Genomic DNA, 24,669 nt, shown 5'->3' on the forward strand with positions numbered 1-24,669 from the left:
TCAATAACTGGCCAGCCTTCAATAACTAGCCACCTTATACTACAATTAATTCTGTTTATAGGCGAATAGAATTCATTTTTAGTGTAGGGTGGCCAGTTACTAACATGTGGCCAGTTACTGGCGAATTACCCTATAGCCAAAAAAGCATAAGTATTTGTTGATAGAGTCCGTCTATACTAACTTTGCACTGATTTAAGTGAGGGAGTGTCATTATAAACGTCACATTTTCAAAGAAAATTGACATTTTGTTATTGCAAATGCCATCAAAAATACTTTTTTTTTCTTTTATTCCCGTTAAACGAAAATCTCTGTCTCTATCTATTGTAGGTTTTCGTACCCAAATGGTAAAAACGGGACCCTTTTACTAAGACTCCACTGTCCGTCTGTCTGTCACCAGGCTGTAGGTGTCTCATAAACCGTGATAGCTGGACAGTTGAAATTTTCACAGATGATGCATTTCTGTTGCCGCTATAACAACAAATACTAAAAAGTAGTAGTGGTAGTAGTCCGAATCCCTCGGTGGGCGAGTCCGACTCGCAATTGTCCGGTTAATTGCATATTTGGACAGTTCGTCGTTATCGAATTTAAAATAATAAAAATAGCAACAGTTTTTTTTTCTAACGTACATACATACAAACGGTCTGAAAATGTATGTACATATATTAATTCATGTAAAGATACCTAACATTTAGTAGCATGAAAACTGCCCTAATATTCAAATCCACACGCCCTTTGACCGAAAATACCATTTTCCTAACAAAAGAAAACCCCGCCATTGGTCAGTTTCCAACCCCACCGCTTTTCCTAAAAACAGTGAAAATATTCTCCGTCCCGCTTGCACGCACGCTTCGTTCCAATGACTGACTCTTTCACACGCAAGGGTTAATAGACGAACTCACCAGTGCCTCAAACGATCAAACGCTAAACGGACGTTTTTTAAAAAGAACATTCTATAACCGGCCAGTGATTTTGAAAAAAGAATTTATTCACAAAGTTTTTTTTTATTTGTGAACGCAACTAACGACATTTTTTACTTTTTAATTTAAAAGACGTTTTTTAACGTGATGTGTGTTTGTGGTATTGTAGATGCGACGTAAATGATGTGTTGAAAATGATTGATTTGTAGACGGTTAAAATGGAATATTCTTGGCATATGGAGGACAGTGGTACTAATTTAAGGAGATTGCAAAGAAATCCAGGTAACTCATTTAATGATCCGTCGGAAAGTTACCAAAATTGAGAAATTTCCACGTGAAATACTTTTGGAAACTTCTGATATTATTGTATGATAAATGAAACTATTCATTTTAAAATTTCCATTTTATTTCGTGTGAAATTTTCGACCACTTTCGCAACTTGACATTTTTTAACACATTTGTTGTGTAAATAAATTGGAGAGGTAATAAAATAAAATAAAAACAAACATTAGGTACCTACGAAACGAAAAACTCCAGGAAAAAAACATTAATAAAATATCTTAAAACAACTATTTAGAAAAAATATATTTTTTTATGATTCTTATATGTAGATTTGTCTTAGGATTTTCCTTGCGATTAAAACTACGAGTATAATATCTAGTCTAAAAACTCCGATAATGCGTTTCTTTGACAGTTATTTTAATTAAGTTGCCATTTCGTTTTTGTTTGATTTTTTTTGCGTAAAAACTATTTCTGATTCCAAAATTTTAGAAACCAAGCGTCACGTCAATGTGCTTACTTTTAATTACAAAAATAAGTTGATTAACTCAAAATATTCTTTTCGGTTACCGCGATAGTTACTCATGAAATAAAACTATTGAAACGGATTATATCGCGTATATTGAATTCATACTACATCCCGACGATTGACCACGGACGCTGTAAAGGGTTCGAAACGTCGGGATGTAATAGTATGAATTCAATATACACGATATAATCCGTATTACTCAATAAAAACGTATTTATTCAATGTCTGTCTAACCCTTGACTTAAAATAATTCCAAACAAACAAACAAACTTAACAAACTTAAAGCCATTAAACACATATTAAACACAATACTTTATATTGATGTCGGTAAATCAATAAATTAAACGACTGATAACTATATCTTCAAAAGTGATAACTTGTTTTTATTTAATACACAGTCGTTTCCAAAAGTAAATACTTAAATAAGTTTGACAACCGGTTCGCAGTATGTTTAAAAGAACATCAAATCAATATTTATATCCATGTTAAAGAGAACCAACCTTTCAATACACGTGCAATATATTTACGATACAAGTGCGGAAAGTAGGAAATTCGCAACGAGTGGTGATAAATTAAAACACGACCGAAGGGAGTGTTTGAATAAAACATTTATTTACATACAATATATATACAGTGGTACTACTAAACGAAATTAATAACTAGCTTAAATCTAAAATAGGCCCTTGAGGCATTGTACCAAGGATGCTGGCGGCATTTCCTCGCTGTATCGCAATGCTGATACGTTGTGCGAGGTAGCCGCCAGCTCTTCGGTCACCAGTTACGTCAACCAGACGCTTCGCGATTTCTGCGAACAACTTATGCGCGCTGGGACCCCATGGACCTAGAGTTTCAACACCAAATGGTACAAAATGGTACTCTCTACCGAGGCTCTTATATTTGTTACGTTTTAGAATTTCGGCGCTTTCCGCCGCTCCGCCCGCTTTTACAGTAGTCCGTTGGAGGTGGGACGGTGCCAGTGTGTCTACGCAGGTAGCATCCCACACCAACATCCGTCCCAAGCTCCAAGGAACTAAGGACACTCCATCGGGCCTCTTGCCATCATCTCTGATAATGCCAGTCGGCTCAAGAAGAGCAGGCACATTGATGGTGGCAAGAGACCGACGGACTATGTCATTAAGCGACGCATGTCTCGAAAAACGGCCTGCACTTTTTTGACAAGATAATCCGTGGTGTCCCAGTCGGTCCACGTCCGTGCCACAAGAGCATATGTGTGGCGTACACACCGAAACCCCGAGTCGCAAACCAGTCGCCAGTCTAAGGGAGGCCGGATCCAAGAAAGTACCAGTATTGGGCGAAGGATGGGCATGTAGCCAGTAACCGGCTTCCCGGGCTCCGACCGCCAAAAGCCTCGCGCGGTCTGGACCTGTACAGTTGTTTAGGAGAGTATTGTAAGTTAAATCACAGAGGGAGTGTTTTATATCGACACGAGTTGCGAATTACCTATTCGCACGTGTATCGTACAACGTTTTACAGTACATATGGCCCTTTAAATCTTCGACATAGACACGGAAAGTGCTTATTGCCGCACTAGTGCGGGAAAGTAGCACCAAATGTACTGTAAATATTATTAGTTAACCCTTCTATAGCTTCCCTTGTTTATTTAAACCCTAAACCTAATACTTGTTTACTTGAGTAACCGTACAATAGGGTTCCAGTACTTAACACTTATTAGGAAAGTAAACAGTTTAGGCTTTGTATTGTTTGTCAGTTCCTTAATTACAGTACTTGCATAGATGTAATTTTATTCAAGTAACCGTATTTTTTTGTAGCCTATAAGGTGTCCCACTGCTGGGCAAAGGCCTCCCCACTAGACTTCCAGTCTTCCCGATTAACTGCAGCATCCGTCCAGTTGCTGAGAAATGCGACCAGGTCGTCCCGCCATCTTCTCTTAGGCCGACCTTGCCGGCGTTTACATTGTGGCACCCACTCCGTGACTAGTTTAGCCCACCTCTGTGGGTGCATACGTCGTACATGGCCTGCCCAGTCCCACTTTAGCCTAGCGGTTTTGACCCCAACGTCGACGATGCCTGTTTTGGTGCGCATGTTTCGGATACGGTCAATCATCTTCACCCCGAGCATGTTGCGCTCCATGGCTCTTTGGCAAACCTTCAGTTTGGTCTTTTGTAACTCGGTAAGGAACCACGTTTGAGCACCGTAAGTGAGGATTGGTAATATGTACACAGTGGGATCTACACAGGCGCCTATTATTAGGAAGGCGGAAAATCGTGCAGAATGGAGAGCCTTGGTGCACAAAATAACGACCTCATGTGGTCGCGACCCTCAGTCATGAGGAATCGAGGAAGAAGAAGACACAGTGGGCCAAAATAACCCCATATTTAATACAATAAGTAGTGGATACAATTTCACTTCGTCGTGTTACTTTTTACATATAAAGGCAGTATGCTTGTATGCCACAAATGCCTGTGTAGTCGCCATTAGATGAGCGGTCAAGGCACTCACAAATATCTGAACACGCATCTATTGTCAGGGTGTTATGGCTCCTCTACACGAATGGCCAACGCCGGCCAATCCAAGGGACGCATTTATGCATTAGAGGGAGCAAGTGATATTGCTATCTCAGTCTACCGCATGGCTGCGTCCCTTGGATTGGCCGGCGTTGGCCATTCGTGTAGAGGAGCCATTAGACTGCGTGTTCAGATATTGTGAACACCTTGGCCGCTCCGATATATCTGATGGCGGCTTTACAAGAATAGCAAAAGTGCCCGCGATACCTATTTGTTTGCAAATATATTCTTGTTTTCTTGCGGAAGCGTCAAATGTTCCGCTTCCATTTGAAACGTATAAACTGGAAACATGACAATTATCATTGTTTTTGTACGATAGTGGTAAACAAGTGTACTGTCCGTCCTATCTCTTCTTCCGTTTGTCCCAGCTTATTGTGACGGCTCATATGTTCATTGTAGGGCCAACTGTAAAAACCGGCCAAGAGCGAGTCGGACTCGCGCACGAAGGGTTCCGTACCATTACGCAAAAAACGGCAGAAAAATCACGTTTGTTGTATGGGAGCCCCACTTAAATATTTATTATATTCTGTTTTCAGTACTTGTTGTTATAGCGGTAATAGAAATACATCATCTGTGAAAATTTCAATCATCTAGCTCCCGTGGTTCATGAGTTATACCCTGATAAAAGATAAACGGATAGACGAACAGACGGACAGCGGAGTCTTAGTAATAGGGTCCCGTTTTTACCCTTTGGGTACGAAATCCTAAAAACCATTTCAATATCAAAAAAAATCTGTTCAGGCGTCTTCGAGAAATTGAGAATAGAATAGAATAGAATAGATTTATTCGTAAGCACAAACAATCGGAACAGTACATAGTATAAAAGAAAACACAAAATAAGATTAAAGTGCCACGAAATGGCCCCATCTCAGCATGTTGCTGTTGAGGATACATAATTACTTAAAAAATAAAATTAACCCCGTTTTTTAAAGTCCGTTAATTTCAAGGGTGGCTTAAATTAAGTAACACTTTCAAAGTAGGTAACCGGTATTCTAATTAACTCCATTTTGCAGATAATCAATGTTTTATTTTTATCTGATAAGGCCCCTACGAGTATGTACACTTGCCTTAGGGACTGTTTACATATTGCAACTTCTGCTTCCTGTATGCTGTTATGTTATTAGGAATATTAGGTAGGTACAGTCACCTGCAATAACATGTTACACAATGAAGGCCGCAAAAATATCTGAAACGATCTTATTCGTAGCGTCATAAGAGCGTGTCATATATTTTTGCGGCCTTCGAAGAGTAACATATTACTCCAGGTGACTGTACCTACCTACCTAAATTTAAAAAACCGGTCAAGTGCGAGTCGGACTCGCGTTTCTAGGGTTCCGTACATAAGTCCGACTCACGCTTGACTACACATTTCTAATAGGTTTTCCTGACATCTACAGGTAAAGAACTAATTTGTGTATTTTTTTCAAAATTTTAGACCCAGTAGTTTCGGAGATAAAGGGGGGAATGGTAATTTTTTGGCTATTTTCTTAAATAACTTCGAACCTATGTATTTTAAAATTATAAAAAAACATGTGCATCTTTGGGTCACTAATTTACATATGTGTACCAAATTTCAACTTAATTGGTCCAGTAGTTTCCGAGAAAATACGCTGTGACAGACGGACAGACAGACAGACGCACGAGTGATCCTATAAGGGTTCCTTTTTTTCTTTTGAGGTACGGAACCCTAAAAACAATTATCCTGCCTAGAAAATTAAGAATTTCGCTCTCGGTAGAATAAAACGACGTTTGCGTCTTGTGGAAGTTTGCGTATTAATTAAATTACCATGAATAATGGTATAAATTAAATATTATAAATACTTTCATTTTCATGCTTAGAAACGCTTTCTTAATATTTTTATGTAAGGTTTTTCAACCGTAGACATAACTGTAATCTTTACTTTATAATATATATTTTATAACTATAAATCTTTAATTTATAATATACAGTCTGTGGCCTGTAATACGAGCAAAAAAATAAACTGTAGGCTGTACTCTGTACACTGTAGGAGGAAATGCCGCCAGCATCCTTGGTACAATGCCTTAAGGGCCTATTTTAGATTTAAGCTAGTTATTAATATCGTTTAATAGTACCACTGTATATATCTTGTAAGTATATAACCATAAACATTTTTCATATAGGTACTTATAGGTATTATATAATATAAAACCTATAAATTCTTGTTTACTATAGGAAATAGTGTTTTACAGCAATTTTATAGCCATTATGGAATGTTATATGTTACCTACTTTCATAACATAAGTTACTGTACAATATTCGGTCCACATATTGTGAATGGACCTTTTTAAATAAACGTGTAAAGTGTGGGTCCGAATAGAAATTATAACTTTGGAAGATAGACAGCCCGATTCGAACTTTAAGATACGTCAATTAAAAGATCTAGAAACGATATGGATTAGGTGTCAGTGTCAAAAGTGACGTTTTAGTTTGAAGAAACGTCATAGTGATAGTGATGATGGTATATCGTTTTCAGGACTTCCGGTTCGAGCGCCATCTTGATGGCACGCGTCGGGATCAATTGCTTTGTTTTTTGCTCATTAATATTGTTTAAAGTGTAATATCGATAGCCTATTATACAGTAAACTAATGTGGTAGTGTGCAGTGAATGGAAAATTTATCTTGAAGCACGTTTAACCATCATTTTGGAGTCTACGGCCGGTTGTCCACGTGTTTCTTGTAAAGCCCGCTATCGCTTTACAAGAGCTAAATCACCGTTCACTGTCTTGTACTAACCGTACAAATTCAATCGTATTACCCTGCTACTACGACCTTGACACTGGCGAAATAGCCCCAATGGGCTGAAGCCATAATTTTAAAAGAATGAATGAATGAATATCGTTTTCAGTTATATGATTGTTTATGTTGATCCATATGATAGCTCTAATAAGGCATCGAAACGAGTTGGCCGGTAAATGGAGCGTATAGTCATTGGCTTGTACATAATTTCTGCATATTATAGTGAAGAACTATTACATAAAGAGACGACACTCTCTAGACACGTATATAAGTAGACATACGTAGTAGTTTACCAGCGGTATTTCCGGACCGATACGACCTACAAACCTTCAAGAAAAGAGCGTACTCCCATCTTAAAGGCCGGCAACGCGCTTGCAACCCTTCTGGTGTTGCGGGTGTCCATGGGCGGCGGTAATCGCTTACCATCAGGTGATCCGTCTGCTCGTTTGCCTCCTATTTCATAAAAAAAAAAAAAAAAAGTTTAGTAGTTAAGTATGTACCTCTATAGCCTGTAAACCAAAACCAAATTAAAAACCGGCCAAGTGCGAGTCGGACTTGCGCACGAAGGGTTCCATACCATTATGCAAAAAAACCGGGCAAGTACGAGTCGGACTCGCGCACGAAGGGTTCCGTACCATAATGCAAAGAACGGCAAAAAAAAACGGTCACCCATCCAAGTACTGACCCCGCCCGACGTTGCTTAACTTCGGTCAAAAATCACGTTTGTTGTATGGGAGCCCCCCTTAAATCTTTATTTTATTCTGTTTTTAGTATTTGTTGTTATAGCGGCAACAGAAATACATCATCTGTGAAAATTTCAACGGTCTAGCTATCACGGTTCGTGAGATACAGCCTGGTGACATACGGACGGACGGACGGACGGACGGACGGACGGACAGCGGAGTCTTAGTAATAGGGTCCTGTTTTACCCTAGGGTACGGAACCCTAAGTATGGGAGCCCCCCTTAAATATTTATTATATTCTGTTTTTAGTATTTGTTGTTATAGTGGCAACAGAAATACGTGAAAATATATGAAAATTTCAATTCTTCCAATTCTTCAATCAGGTGTGACCATTTTGGGTACGGAACCCTTAAAAGAACAGAAGAAAAAGGACCCCATTCATTGTCGGGCTTTACCAAATACGCGTGTACATACATAAGTACCTTTTACTTAACGTTGAGGAAATGCGTTTACGCATGCCACCTGGCCCATGGGAACCAGGAGCGATGACGGACTAACCAGATAGGACTAGGGACCGTCTAAAACCACTAACGAACAGTACCGTCTTTACCATAAGGGCACACGGGGCCCGTGCCCAGGGCCCCCATCCTCAGAAGGCCCCGACGGACAGACAGTAACAGTATATTTGATTAGCCATGATAAATAGAAGATCATAGTAGAAAAATGTTAGTTTAATTAGCTTTCTTTACTTTCCAAAAGGGCCCCAACTTATGTGCCCAAGGGCCCCAGCATAGTTTAAGACGGCCCTGTCAGCGAATGCCGACTCCGCCTTGTAGAGGAACGCCGCAGGATCACTATCAGCATTCAACTGCGAACACGGTACATAAGTACCTAATTAAATATGAAACTCTAGGTCCATGGGGTCCCAGCGCGCATAAGTTGTTCGCAGAAATCGCGAAGCGTCTGGTTGACGTAACTGGTGACCGAAGAGCTGGCGGCTACCTCGCACAACGTATCAGCATTGCGATACAGCGAGGAAATGCCGCCAGCATCCTTGGTACAATGCCTCAAGGGCCTATTTTAGATTTAAGCTAGTTATTAATTTCGTTTAGTAGTACCACTGTATATATATTGTATGTAAATAAATGTTTTATTATTAAATATTAAATTATATCAAAATTATCATAATAAACCGTTCCAAGTCTCCGTACTTTGATCCCTGTCATTGCGATTCTCGTTGTAAATTAATCTACCAATTATTATTTACTAAAATAACTCACTACGCACTGAAATCGGATATATGATAACGGAGCACCGACGTCAAAGCATCAGTTTAAAAACATAACATCATAAGTGCCTTCGAAAAAACTGCCTGCCATAGAAAAAAAACCGGGCAAGTGCGAGTCGGACTCGCGCACGAAGGGTTCCGTACCATAATGCAAAAAAAAAACGAAAAAAAAAGCAAAAAAAAACGGTCACCCATCCAAGTACTGACCACTCCCGACGTTGCTTAACTTTGGTAAAAAATCACGTTTGTTGTATGGGAGCCCCATTTAAATCTTTATTTTATTCTGTTTTTAGTATTTGTTGTTATAGCGGCAACAGAAATACATCATCTGTGAAAATTTCAACCTCCTAGCTATCACGGTTCGTGAGATACAGCCTGGTGACAGACAGACGGACGGACGGACGGACAGCGAAGTCTTAGTAATAGGGTCCCGTTTTACCCTTTGGGTACGGCACCCTAAAAAGAGTGCTGACTCCATACATCAGTTTTAGTACCAAAAAGACTATTATTTTCGTAGTCGACATCTAGCATTGAGTAGCGGAATTATCAGTACTGCTACTTGGCAATAGATGTTTCAACGACATAAAAGTCTAAAGGGTAACATTCCATTTCTGACCGCAGCTGCTACTACTACTACTAGTACGAACGCGTCGGTGTTATTGTCTACCATAGTAGGTAAATGAATGGTAGTGCTGCTGTCGTTGGAAATGGACCTTAATGCTCAACAACTTTCAGCTAATATTATAACCGGATTAACCGCAACTCTATTTTCAACTCCTTCTGCTTTTAATATTAGTTCTAAATTGTTCAATATAATTTTCGTGAGTCGTGACACTAGAGAATTCTAGTATCAAGTAGCGGTACTGATAATTCCGCCTGCCGATGTCGACTGTGAAAATAATCGTCGTTTTGGTACCAAAACTATGGAGTGAACACTCTATTCTTACTATATTTCTCTATGGCATTGCGATAACTTAAGACCTTTTTGAATTAAGTTACATTTTATAAACGCTCGAAACGAAATGTCGTATGCTCCTATAAAAGTCGTAAAACGTTTGACGTTTTGGTACTCGTACTATGTTTATTTGATGACAAATATGGAATTTTGAAGCGTTCAAGGTTCAAATGGGAATCGCTGTACGTCGTTTCGCTGAAATGTTTATCTCATATATTTTCAAGGGAAAACCTTTATTAATGAAAATATATTGAATGACAATTATTAAACTTATTCGCTTTATACATGACACATACAGTCGAAAATAGTTTTTCATTATTTATTTGTTTTCATTTAATGAGTACTCGTACTTACGAGCTAAGAGTTATGAATGACTCATGGATGAAAATATTTATTTTCAGGCAACTATTGGCCCATAGATAAATACCTTAAAACTAGCATACATAGTATTATTATAAAATAGTGGCTTGTTGGTTGGTGGTTATACATGTCGGCGGCCGATCGTAAGATCAGGCAGATCGTAATGTTCCTATTGTTCCTGTGTAATGTTTTGACGATAGATTTCACATTAACTCAATATATAGGTAGGATAGGTTCGTTAGGTTGCTTCAGATGCCCGAAGGGCAAACTGCCCAGAAATAGGAGCCCCGCGTAGCGGGGCTCCGTCGACTCAGGGAAGGAGTCAAAGATTTTCACGTTTCACGATATGCCTAGGAATTTCACGATATGCCTGATCTTACGATCGGCCGCCGACATACTCGTATATACCACATTATTATATGTACCTACCTATAGGTACACGTTTATATAGTACAGTCGAGCTACAATCTTTACAAGCCAACATTCCAAAAATATGTGTACACGCCTCTAAAATACTGACAATAAGGTCGTGTAAATATTTTTGGAAATTTGGCGTGTTAAGATAATAATATTTTGTGAACTCCACCGTGCTTACTAATACGTTATATGTACCTAGTTTTGGTACCTACTCTAAATAAAAAACCGGCCAAGTGCGAGTCGGACTCGCGCACGAAGGGTTCCGTACCATTACGCAAAAAACGGCAAATAAATCACGTTTGTTGTATGGGAGCCCCACTTAAATATTTATTATGTTCTGTTTTTGTTGTTATAGCGGCAACAGAAATACATCATATGTGATAATTTCAACTGCCTAGATCACGGCTCATAAGATACAGCCTAGTGACAGACAGAGACAGACGGACCAGACGGACGGAAAGACAGACGTACAGACGGATAGCGGAGTCTTAGTAATAGGGTCCCGTTTTTACCCTTTGGGTACGGATCCCTAAAAATTGTACCAAAATTGTATGAATGACTCTAATCTCCACATGTACAGGGTGTCCCTATAACCAACGGTACCTTAAACGTCAAAAATTGGCGTTTTATATATCGTTGTCTAATTTATTTCACTACTAAAAAAAACCTTTGTAGAGTCTGTGCGAAAAGAGAAGAGTCGTGGTATGTATGGGGCTCAATACATTCCACTATTCTTCTCTTTTCAAACAGACTCGAACTTAGTTAAAATTTATTTTTTTAATATTCATTATTAAAATTTAAAAATAAAATAAACTAACTTATCTATAAAATAAAACTAAATTAAAACTAAAAACTAATACTAAATAAAATTAAATTAAATTAAATTAAAATACGTCTAAGAAATTGAAATTCACTACTGACTTAACGTAGACTGCTTCAATGTAGTGTATCTGCTTATTAAGCCGAAACAGATCAATAATACAATCTTTATAATTGACGAGTCACATTCACAACACGTAAACATTACGTTTTATACGTAACCAATAATAACAGTACATTGTCCTAACACAAACTTAAACTTATACAGCTCAATGCATTTCACAAGCATACCATTTTAAATCCTACTATTATAGTGATAAAGTCTAACTTAAAATTAACACAGAGATGCGTCATCTAAAACATATAATTTTGTCTCTGAACGCATATCTCTATCGATTTTAAAAAGTCGTAAGTCTCTATGAAATTCATAGTCGTTAGTACCTTTTGCTGCTTAATAGCACGGAGCGCAAAATAAAAGACGATCATAAGAATATGTGCGTCGTATGAAGAAATTAATACTCTATTGTAATAGGCGGTTACGTCGTATACCGTCTATTTTATATTAGAACATCTTTAAGAAGGTCTTAAGCGACTTTCAAGATATGGTCCCATTTTCTATAGCAATACAAGCTATGCGTTTTAGTGAAGTATTAGCAGGCATTGAACCAGCCTTTCACTCTCTGTGATTCACCTGATTAATTTTCATTGTGCACAAAAAGTGATGTTAAGACAATAATGTACACGAAATTACACCTTCAGGTATTTGATTGGCCGGTTTTTTTGTTAAAAATAGTGTTTTTAGGGTTTCGTAGTCACCTAGAAACCCTTATAGTTTCCCCATGTCTGTTTGAGCATTTTTGCTCCGTGATCGTTAGTGCTAGAAAGCTGCAATTTGGCATGGATACATAAATCATGCATTACGACAGAACGGTAAAATAAAAACTATAAAAAAAATTTTTTTAGGGTACCTCCCATACAAAATGTCTTTTTTTAATCTTTTTTTTGTCCCAATAGTGTGGGGTATCATTGCATAGGTACTCCCTTATGCTTGTAATGTACATCATACATCATACTAATAGCCCCCGTTTGGTCTATTTTGACAGATTGGTAACTACGAGACCCTACACTTAACTGTTAGTACAGTCGCCATCAGATATATAGGAGCGGCCAAGGTGTTCACAATATCTGAACACGCGCTCTAACGCCCTGACAATAGAGGCGTGTTCCGATATTTGTGAGCACCTTGGCCGCTCCGATATATCTGATGGCGACTGTACATTGTCACAGAAATAAAACAGTTACTTCATGGTCTAATAAAACATGGTCTTCTATTCCCAGAGTGACACAGGCCTACGTCACAATAACATGGCCGCTATATATAGCGCTATCGCATATTATCATATAGCGCTGTCGCATGATGACGTAGGCTTGTGTCAGTTAGGTGACCTAGAAAAGACGGGAATAGAGTACCAGGCGGAGTATATTATTATACCATGAGTTACTTTAAAGAAACTAAGATAGGCCCAAGATATAGGCCAGCGTGTAGAGAGGGTAGTGGTGTCGGATGGCTTATGGTGCGGCGGGATGGCGTTGGGATGGCCACGGTGTCGGTTTTTCGTCCGCACATCAAAGAAGGCCAGCGATGTTGCGTATGCATCTACACGTGGCCCATTCTATAGTGCGTGCTCTCGAGTCTAAACCATCGCACGGCCATCTCGCTGGTCCAGCGCTGGGCCATCGTGTAGAGGAGCCATAAGGCTAGGTTCCCGTGTGAACCTAGTTAATTTTTCCCGTATAACGTATATGGGATTTTATCGAATACCGTAGTGAACCTAGCCTAACACTCACGTGTAAGTAACCCATTTACGTCAACGCAAGTGAAATGTAATAATCGGTCTCGCTTTTATACTAAATCATAATAGGAGCGCTAATATGTCAGACCGCGAAGCGTGTAGGTGACATTTCGATGTCAACTGCAGCTGAATTACTGTGGCCATAGTCTAATAAAACATGGTCTTCCATTCCCAGAGTGACACGGGCCTACGTCACAACAACATGGCCGCTATATATAGCGCTATCGCATATTATCATATAGCGCTGTCGCATGATGACGTAGGCCCGTGTCAGTTAGGTGACCTAGAAAAGACGGGAATGGAGTACCAGGCGGAGTATATTATTATACATTATACCATGAGTTACTTTAAAGAAACTAAGATAGGCCCAAGATATAGGCCAGCGTGTAGAGAGGGTAGTGGTGTCGGATGGCTTATGGTGCGGCGGGATGGCGTTGGGATGGCCACGGTGTCGGTTTTTCGTCCGCACATCAAAGAAGGCCAGCGATGGTGCGTATGCATCTACACGTGGCCCATTCTATAGTGCGTGCTCTCAAGTCTCAGCCATCGTATGGCCATCTCGCTGGTCCAGCGCTGGGCCATCGTGTAGAGGAGCCATAAGGCTAGGTTCACACGGCGTTAATTTTCCTCGTATATCGTATACGGGATTTTATCGAATATCGTAGTGAACCTAGCCTAACACTCTCGTGTAAGTAACCCATTTACGTCAACGCAAGTGAAATTTAGTAATCGGTCGCGCTTTTATATGTACTAAATCATAATAGGAGCGCTAATATGTCAGACCGCGAAGCGTGTAAAGGTGACATTCAGATGTCAACTGCAGCTGAATTACCGTGGCGACATAACTGCTGCGGCCTGCGTCAGACGCAGGCGCTGTCACAGAATAAATAATAGTACCTACGCTTCTTCTTCTTCCTCGCGTTATCCCGGCATTTTGCCTCGGCTCATGGGAGCCTGGGGTCCGATTGGCAACTAATCCCAAGAATTGGGGTAGGCACTAGTTTTTCCGAAAGCGACTGCCATCTGACCTTCCAAGGGGCTGTCCATAAATTACGTCATCGATTTTTGACAATTTTGGACCCCCCCCCCCTAAAATCATCCAAAAATCATGCCTCGAAGGACCCCGTTTCCTCCTACGTCGTGCTACCGTCATCCGATGACCAGACCCCCCCCCCCCTAATTTGAAATGACGTAATTTATGAATAGCCCCCAACCCAGAGGGGAAACTAGGCCTTATTGGGATTAGTCTGGTTTCCTCACGATGTTTTCCTTCACCGAAAAGCGACTGGTAAATATTAAATGATATTTCGTACATAAGTTCCGAAAAACTCATTGGTACGAGCCGGGGTTTGAACCCGCGACCTCCGGATTGCAAGTCGCACGCTCTTACCGCTAGGCCACCAGCGCTTCTTAAGGGGCCCACTGATTAACAGTCCGCCGGACGGTATCGGCCTGTCAGTTGTTCGGAACTGTCAAAATTTTGTTCTAACTGACAGGCCGATACCGTCCGGCGGACTAGTGGGCCCCTTTAACTTTAATTGTTTATTATTTTCGGATATAACCCAGCAGATGCCAATTCCCTTTACCTATAACAGTTTTACGGATCACTGGATCAGTAGGGGCGTTTATTTCACACAACTTATTAAACAAATTAGCTATACAGGGTGACCGGAAATAGGTGTCAATCAATATGTTGAATTTATTGCATACCTATTTTTTTTTTGTTTTTAATACTACGTCGCGATATTATTGCTCGTAACACAACAAACACGTGGATTAATAAAATATGTACAATAAAAAATGTAAAACTATGTAGCAATTCCGAACGCTTGAATTAGTTCCGAGATTTTCCTATAGGTATTATTATTTTTTCCTAAGTATCAATAGGTTGTAATTGTGACTCCTTTTTTTTTCTCTTTTGTTTTATTTATGTATTTACACATATACTAACATCTAGTTTTTTTAAGTTTCATTTTTATCCGGATTGGCGGGAAAGTACAAACGATAGGGTTGAGTGGAGGAAAGGAGGGGAGGCCTTTGCCCAGCAGTGGGACACTAAAATAGGCTAACAAAAAAAAAGTAAGTAGACTAACACAATATGGATTTTAAAACAAAAAAAATAAACTATTTTATAAAACTACCTTAACTACCCATTAGTGTCACTCACATGCGAATGTTATTTTTTAATTGGTTTTTTTTTTTATTCAACCATCCTGTAGTAAAATCGTTTAGATTTGCGTAATCGAGGGGGTGTGTTCAGTCAACCGTGTGATTTGTCATTAACCTACACGATAACGAAAACGATATGGGGTGGGAGACAGGTGCGTGCAGTCGGTAGTGACCCTGCCTACGAAGCAGGAGGTCCCGGGTTCGAATCCTGGTAAGGGCATTTATTTGTGTGTTTATCACAAATATTTGTTCCTGAGTATGGATGTTTTCTATGTATTTAAGTATTTAGTATAATTATATATATCGTCGTCTAGTACCCGCAACACAAGCCTTATTGAGCTTACAGTGGGACTAGATTGATCTGTGTAAAATTGTCCTATAATAATATTTATTTATAGTTCGAGCAATGCGAAATTTACTAGTATTCTATAAGATTTTATATTAAACTAGCGACCCACGACTTAACAAATTATACATCTAAACCTTCCTCACGAATTACTCTATTGATCTCTATTGATAGGTGAAAACCGCATGAAAATCCGTTCAGTAGTTTTTGAGTTTATCGCGAACAAACACACAAACTGTTTTACAAGGTGTATCTATAGTGATAGTGATGAAGACTGAAAAGACGAAGAAACAATCTTTTTTTTAATAGCACGTCGGTGGTAAACAAGCATACGGCCCGCCTGATAGTAAGCACTCACCGTAGCCTATGGACGCCTGCAACTCCAGATGTGTTACATGCGCGTTGCCGACCCTTTAAAAACCTGTACACTCCTTTGAAGAACCCCATACCCCCCATCCCCATATTTGTAGATCGTCGGGAAAGCCTCGCTTCTTTTGTTTTATTTACATTTAGCGGCGCATTTTACAAGCTTTTATTTAGTTTCACCTGACCGTTGTCTGTCGGTCTGTAATCAAATCTTGCAAGTTAAATTTGATCCACTTCCCGGTTTCCCATTGAGCTGAAATTTTGCATGATCTGATGATGGAGACATAAGGTGGCCATAGGAACTCTGTGATGAAACAACGCAACCTAATTGTGTTAGGGGTTTTTAGAATTGTCTCGATGAATAATGATGTCTGTCGTTAGAAAAGTACAGTCAGCGATAAAAGCTTGTACCAAAAATGAAATGTTTGCCAAATACTTATTATCGCTTGTCACTATGCCTGTCACGTTCTAACTAGGTGAGTGCGAAAGTGATGAGCAAAGTGATAGGTGATAAAAATGGAACCATGCTGCACCCGCTGATCATCCTGTATATTTTATACAGGGTGATCAGAATTTTAAAAAAATGTTTAGATTTGCGTAATCGAGGGGGTGTGTTTGGTCAACCGTGTGATTTGACGTAAACGATATGGGTTGGGAGACAGGTGTTCATGTTGGAAATAGTTCAGGTAATGCGTAGTTCCATAGTTCATCAGTTACCCGACTATGGGAAGGGTTGTTTTTAGGGTTCCGTAGCCAAAATAGCAAAAACCAATGCGTATAGTTTCGTCATGTCCGTCTGTCCGTAAGTCACAGCCGTTTTACTCGGAAACTATAAGATAATATTTGAACGAAATTTGGAACGTTAAAATTTATAACATTAGGGAAATAATAGCTCCGAAAGTTAAAAATATTGTGTCCTCTAACTTTAGAACCAGGAGGATCGTGCAAAAAAAAAATAAAGCTTATTAAACACCTTCCACGAAAATTATTTTGAATATGATCGGTCGAGCAATTACTGAAGGTTTATTTTACCTTTTTTTAGGTAATATAAGGTGGTGGTACTAGTGCTCGACATGCTAATGCCCAATAGATGACACCCTGCTGTCACCTCTATTGACAATGACTTAAGTTTCAAGATGACATGTACTGGGACCGCGTCGAGCACCAGTACCACCGCCGTATTGTGTTGTATGAAGATACGGAACACTCCATTATGCGTAGAGTCGGACCAAGAAAAGTCTGCAGCGGATTTGATAGCCCACGCAGTGCAAGTGTCATTTATGCGTCATAATTTCATAGAAGTTTGACGTTTAAAATAACACGTGCACTGCGTGGGCTATCAAATCCGCTGCAGACTTTTCATGAACTGACTCTAGTCTCAGACACGCTAGGCCAGTTTTTCCTTCGTTTCAAACGTTGTGATAATTAAAGCAGCTGACATACAGACTATATTTGTCTTACAAAAGAGAGCCATTCGTTCTATATATAATTTAAGGGTGCGTGTTTCATTAGGAGAACTTTTTAAAGAAATTAATATTTTAACTGTAGCTTCCCAATACATATATAATAGTATTATTTATGTTGTTAAGAATCTAGACTCCTTCACTAAGAATTCTGATGTCCATAACTATAATACTAGAAATAAAAACAAGCTTGCTATCAGAAAGTTTCGTGTTCGTAAAGTACAGAAGTCATTCGTTGGGCAATGCATTCATTTTTATAACAAGTTACCTGAGGATGCTTTAAGATTACCCTTTCCAGCTCTTAAGAATTACTTAAAAAAGTCATTGATGTTGAAGGCTTATTACAGAGTCGAGGACTACTTGACAGACAAACATGCATGGTCCAAACCAGAAACTGTAATAACGACAAGTAGCAATTAAAAGCATTGTATTATGTGTAGAGTTAAAGGTGACTCAGCTCAGGTAAGAATGCACATCAAATTGTATGAAAGCATCTCATAACAATCAGTCAGATTCATATAATATGTATTCTCATTTCTTTTATTGATTTTATATTATTTTCCTTTTGTAAGAATTTGATATGTTTTCTGAAAGAGCTACGTATTTGTATAAAGTTATGTACTCACTGAGTATAATTGCATGAATTCTATAGTAATTTAAATTGTATTTTTCTTAATTACTCGTAATGCATGTTAATTATAAGATGTAATAATGTTTTGAAAAGATGTGTCCCGCCGAGTTTGTTGCCGGTACCATATTGGGATACCCTCCTCCAATTGAGGGGGGATTTAAATCTTCTCGGGGCAGAGGTGTACGGTTGGAGCCGGTAAAGGTTTATTTGACGTTCATAAGCGCATTGTAATATGCCTACTTGAATAAACTATATTTCATCTTTTATCTTTATCTTATCTTTAAACTATAATTGTTCCAGGTCCGGGTCTCATCGACGAGCTGGAGGCCTACATGGCGCCCGTGGGGGACTACCCGCCGGACCGGAGGCTCGGGTAAGACTGTAATAACTTTAGGTACTAATAGGAACTACTTACCAGTTGCTAAGCGGGACATGAACAGTTTTGGCATTCGGACTCACGGTTGGGTGAGACCTGAATATCATCGGCGTCCTAGCCTAGTTGGTGTCGGTAGTGACCCTGCCTACGAAGCAGTAGGTCCCGGGTTCGAACCCTGGAAGGGGCAATTATTTGTCTGTTCATCACAAATATTCGTTCCTGAGTTATGGATGTTTTCTATGTACATATATAAGTATTTATATGTATGTTTATATTATATATATCGTCGTTTAGTGCCCCCAACACAAGCCTTATTGAGCTTACTGTGGGACTTGGTCGATCTGTGTAAAATTGTCCTATAATATTTATGTTATTTATCACGACATTAAAGTCGAAACGTCAAAACATGACGATGACTGGCTATATAGAGAACTTTAGACAGACAAGTCTGGCTTTACCACCTCCTGCGGACTCGATGTGGTAACTTGGTAAGAAATGCCGCGCTGCTATAGAACTTTATAGGCATCAGCGGTGACGCGGGACCCCGTAAACGCACCAGCGCCACAACAGATGATGTGGCTAATAATGATGATAGGATATATCAAATATACTTTAGACACAGATTGGGCTGGCATAGAAGACGAGACGACCTAAAGATTCACCGACCAAATTATCGATTCATAGACAAGTAAATCTGCTGTTTATGAAGATACATACTTAGGTCATACTGAAAATTCCTGGACTGGCCACTTAGAAAAAATAAGTCGTCTCATATATCAGAATCCAGAAACTTTCAGTATGGCCCACGTATATAGCCTTGAAACCTACTTCGATAGAGATTTTTTTGCTGTTTCGCCTCTTGCAGTTAATTCAATAATGTAGTATGATACCTACTTTAACGGCCTTTTAGTTTGTGAACGGCATAACGTCCCGCCGAACAACTAAACCAGAGTAAGGCCGATTGCACCTTAAACCGTCTGTCATTTTAAAACCTTCGCTAATCTTTACTGCTGAGGTGCTGAGTGGCATAATTTTTGCATTGGATTGTCGTATTTAAATTCTAAATTTCAAGTTCTCCATTCTTAATTCCTAATTATTTATTCTCCATTCTCCATTCTTCAATCTTAATTCTTGATTCCTGAAAACTGATTCTTAATTCCTTGTTCCTGATTCCTGATCACTGATTCCTGATTCTTAATCACTCATTCCTGATCGCTAATTTCTGATTTCTGATTACTAATTCCTGATCACTGATTCCCGATTCCTGTTTTCTGATCACTAATTCCTGATTTCCATTTACTGATTCCTGACTCTTAATTCTTCGAATTCATCATCATCATCATAATTTAAGAGCTTTGCTCTTGTCAGTGGAGTAATCACCAATCTTTCTTGTGCCAGTCTTTAAAATTCCTCATACTCATTATTTCTTATTTGGCTGAGATATATTCCTTGAATTCTTAATTCTAAATTTAAAATTATATTCCAGGAACCACCAACTCCCGGAAAGCCCCCCCGACTCCGGCTCCGAGAACCCCTACAGCCCGGACACCTCCCACATACCCGTCCTGCCAGAATACGTGGTCCCCTCACACCTGCAGGAGCTGGTGCCTGGAGAATACATGTACGAGGAGCTGAAGGACAACCTGGACGTGGTGGTGATGCCGGGCGAGGTGGAGCTGGGGGGGAGGCTGGAGGGGATCTATCCTAGGTAAGATTTAATAAAGTAACTAGCTGTATAATAAACAATATTTCAGCCTATATAAGGGCCACTTGCACCATCCCAATCACCCGTGGTTAGCCGGTTAAACCTGGAGTTGCCATGGTTACCAGTACAATTTGACACTTGGTTAACGGTTTAACCGGTTAACCCCGGGTTGCTGGAATGGTGCAAGTGGCGCTAAGATGGCCAAAAAAATATGAATTTCCGTTTTGGGATTATAATTCAAAGGTGTATGTGTATTCCCCAACCCCCAACTGAGCAACTTTTACTACGGGCCCAACCCTGAAATCGCGAAATAAAAAAATTTGGTGGTTTCTTATATTTTGGCTGGTCCATTTTCTATGGGAGGGTAAATATTTTTCGCGATTTCGAGGTTGGTCCCATAGTAAAAGTTGCTCAGTATAATCCCAAAACTTCCCTGCCAACGGGAATGCACTTATTTTTTAGCTACCCTGTATACGTCCCACTGCTAGGCACAGGCCTCTTCTCAAGCACGAAAGGGCTTGGGCTATAGTCCCCACGCTGGCCCAATGCGGGTTGGGGAATACACATACACCTTTGAATTTATTCGCGGATGTATGCAGGATTCCTAAAGATTATTTCCTTCACCGAAAAGGTAGTGGTAATTATCAAATCATCGTCCTCCTCACGTTGTCCCGGGTTTTTGCCACGGCTCATGGGCGTCTGGAGTCCGCTTGACAACTAATCCCAAGAATTGGCGTGGGCACTAATGCTCCCATGTATTGTATAAATATCATTACCAGGATATTTCCTTCCAGGTACAACCAAATGCGAGTAGACCTCCCGGAGCTAGACCAGACCATCATCAGCCCTCAACTGGTGTCCCTCGGCCATGAGACCTTAACACCAGTTTACACCACCCTACAGGAACCAAGCACGAAGAAGAGGAAGCACTCTCAAGACGTTTCTCAAGTCAAATGTGAACCAGGTATGTACTGCTGGATCATTCCACAAAATGGTCTATTCCTACTTTGTAGAGGAACTGACTGACACACTAAATGATAACTCACGCTAGAACGGTCCGGGTCCGGGCCGAGGCTTCCGAACTTCGTTTTCTATGACGGATGATCGGTGATCACGTGATAGAAAACTCATCCCGTTCTCGTGACGTTCCGGGCGTGAGTCAACGTTAAAGGAGGTAGTTAGTAACATGTCCGTGGCGTCTCCTCTAGCTGTCACTGCCAACGTCATGCCACAATAATCTAACAGATGGCGTTAGGGAGCTAGACCGCAATTAGTAAGAAACCTACATCGCGCTTACGGAGTTTTAAATGTCAGTCTATATATATAACTTCCGACCAACTCTCCGTGGACTTCGGTCCCCAGGCATAACACCCGCCTGGAGAGAGAGTACTCTCTATTGCCTCTCTACCTTCTACATGTCCTCCAATGTCGTAAGACCTACTTCCTGAAGACGTAATCTATAATGTCTATATGTATGTTTTACTGTATTTCCCTTTTATTCCAGCAGCCCTATCTCCAGAAACGCACGTCCGCCCAGCGCCACCTTCCGTAGACGGATCAGAAGCAGGCGACGACGTGCCCCTCCAATGCATAAGATTCGCGCCCTTCCAGCAGAATCTGTGGCACACGCTGTATGACTGCAACCTGAAACCGCTGTAAGTATCTGTAAAACTTCTCGTAAAATCCTCCCTGGCAACGGGAATGCACTCATTTTTTGGCCGCCCTGTATAAAAGATCATTCAGTCATTCGTGGCGATCACAAAATATGTACAAATTTGTACAGATCGCGACAGCAAGAACAGATCATTAAGTGTGCATCACGACATTATTGTGAAAACGTTCCTCTAAAGACGTAGCGTAGCTACGTAGAAAAGAAAGTAGAATATGTAAAGCCTGAAAGACTTAAATAATACCTACCCATAACAATAAATATTTGACAAAATCTTGTTCTTCCCTAGCCAACCCCCCTCATACGTCGTCGGCGCCGACAAAGGGTTCAACTTCTCGCAGATCGACGAGGCTTTCGTCTGTCAGAAGAAGAACCATTTCCAAGTGACCTGCCAGATTCAGATGCAGGGCGACCCGCATTACGTCAAGACGAATGAGGGGTTTAAGAAGATTAGCGGGTTTAGGCTGCATTTTTATGGTGTCAAAGTGAGTAAACAAAATATGTCCTTCGCAGAACAAACTTTGTTGCCGGTCCCATATTGGGATACCCTCCTCCAATTGAGGGGGGACTTATATCTTCTCGAGGCAGAGGTGTAGGGTTGGAGCCGGTGTAGCTTTAAGGTTGACACGCTAGACCGGGCCGAGACCGGGCCGGAGCTTCCGGTGCTTCGTTTCTATGGAAAGCACCACGTGATCACCGATCAGCCGTCATAGAAAATGACATGTCGGACGCCTCGGCCCGGGCACGGCCCGGTCTAACGTGAGTCATCCCTTATTTGACGTTCATAAGCGCATTGTAATATGCCTACTTGAATAATAAACTATCTTTAAACAACACTCAACTACATGTAGACATAACTCAGAAATTACCATGACAATTGTATGTACTAAACTGTATAATGCTCAGGCCTCAGTTCATTTAGACGGTTCCCTCACTGCTAAAGATCAACTTCGACAAAAGAGTTGCTTCTTCTCTTGATTCGGTCTTCAATTTGATGGAGATATTGTGACATCAGATGAATGTCATATAGGCAAAAGAATGTTAGGGGTGAATGTTGATGGACGGAGAGCGGACGGTAAATCCAACAAACGATGGATGGATTGTGTGAAAGATATGAGAAAGAATGGAATGAGTGCTGAGGTGACGAAAGATAGAGAATGGAAGAGAAGAACATGTTATGCCGATCCCACATAACGTGGGATAAGGGCAGGGGGAAGAAGAAGACATGTGGAAGTTTTTTACGTTTAGGTATTTGGTTTAGTAGCATCCACGAACCTTTGGATATAATTATAACCCTAGGCTAACCTCTTCCTATTTATCTCTGATGACTCAATGTTGTAACATTGCTGGTAGTATCTAATTAAAGTACCTTAAGATTCTAAAGTGACATTTTTACTTTCAGGCCGAGGATCCCAGTCAAGAAGTGAGGGTAGAACAAAGCCAATCCGATCGCACTAAGAAACCTTTCCATCCTGTACCGTAAGTAAAGCTTTCTTTCACGGTAATAAATAGGCATCCAGGAAGTTTTTGACAATAGGTGATTTTGGGCAAACCTGCTGAATAAAATTACACTTTTTATTTACACCACATTGGTAGCACGCAAACACACGGCTCTCTTGAGGGTAAGCGGTTACTTCAGCCTTTGGATGCCTAGTTATCCTTCTTAACCTTAAAATTCCCTTTTTGAAGCACTTTGGTTGCTCGAGGAAACCAGACAGCCAGAGCGTTCGTGAGAAGGAATCCCTTGAAACCGTACAGTGTGCGACCATTTAGGTTACATACCAATTTACAGAGCGACAAGCCCGAATCTGGATAAAGGATGATTCACGCTAGAACGCTCCGGGCACGGGCTGAGACGACCAACACTTTGTTTTCTATAGAAACATCACGTGAGCACCAATGTTAAATAAATGTATTTCTTCTTCTTCTTCAATCACTCATCATATAAATACGAGACAATGAGTGGCTACTGTTTCTATTCTTCGTATTTGACTCACTAAAAATTTACCTTTCAGAGTGGAACTTAGACGCGAAGGAACAAAAGTCACCGTCGGCCGCCTCCATTTTGCAGAGACCACCAACAACAATATGAGGAAGAAGGGACGGCCCAACCCTGACCAGAGGCATTTCCAATTGGTGGTGGCTCTTAGAGCGTATGTTCCTAGTGGGGATGTTATGGTTGCTGCTAGCGCTAGCGACAGGATTATTGTCAGGGTAAGTAAAATTTGATATTAGAATCAATTAAGGAAGACAGAAATAGGGCAAGAAGTGACATTCAACTTCAACTTCAGGATGTTGAAGAACATAGACCCACAGATCACTTCGAGCTGGTTATACCTCTGGGGTCCATGTTCCTAGTGGAAATGTTATGGTCGCTGCTAGCACTAGTGATACATCGGATAAGTGTAGCTCGTTTACAAATTGCCGCTATGGGAAATTCAGTAAGGCAAGGAACATAATAATTTATTAATAATAATTTACTCTTAACGTTGCTGCCAAAGGTTACCATCAAAGGTCATGAAAATAACCACGGCAGCATC

At 40.3% G+C, this 24,669-nt stretch overlaps 1 protein-coding gene across 3 annotated transcripts in view; it reads left to right on the top strand.

Moving 5' to 3' along the window:
• Positions 1-1,082: 1,082 nt before the first annotated feature.
• LOC134803707 (uncharacterized) overlaps positions 1,083-24,669 on the top strand; it is a 41,967-nt gene continuing 18,380 nt past the window's right edge. The window contains exons 1-8 of one of the 3 annotated variants that reach the window (XM_063776509.1): positions 1,083-1,199; positions 18,680-18,752; positions 20,242-20,463; positions 21,240-21,424; positions 21,965-22,115; positions 22,419-22,614; positions 23,532-23,608; positions 24,145-24,343. In XM_063776509.1, the coding sequence (XP_063632579.1) occupies positions 1,136-1,199; positions 18,680-18,752; positions 20,242-20,463; positions 21,240-21,424; positions 21,965-22,115; positions 22,419-22,614; positions 23,532-23,608; positions 24,145-24,343 (1,167 nt within the window). In that variant the 5' untranslated portion in view covers positions 1,083-1,135. Of the gene's footprint in view, positions 1,200-18,679; positions 18,753-20,241; positions 20,464-21,238; positions 21,425-21,964; positions 22,116-22,418; positions 22,615-23,531; positions 23,609-24,144; positions 24,344-24,669 lie in introns of those variants that run through there. The other 2 variants (XM_063776507.1, XM_063776508.1) reach the window with 2 other exon arrangements.

This window comes from Cydia splendana, chromosome 27 (assembly GCF_910591565.1).
Source record: "Cydia splendana chromosome 27, ilCydSple1.2, whole genome shotgun sequence".
NCBI classification, from domain to species: Eukaryota; Metazoa; Arthropoda; class Insecta; order Lepidoptera; family Tortricidae; genus Cydia; species Cydia splendana.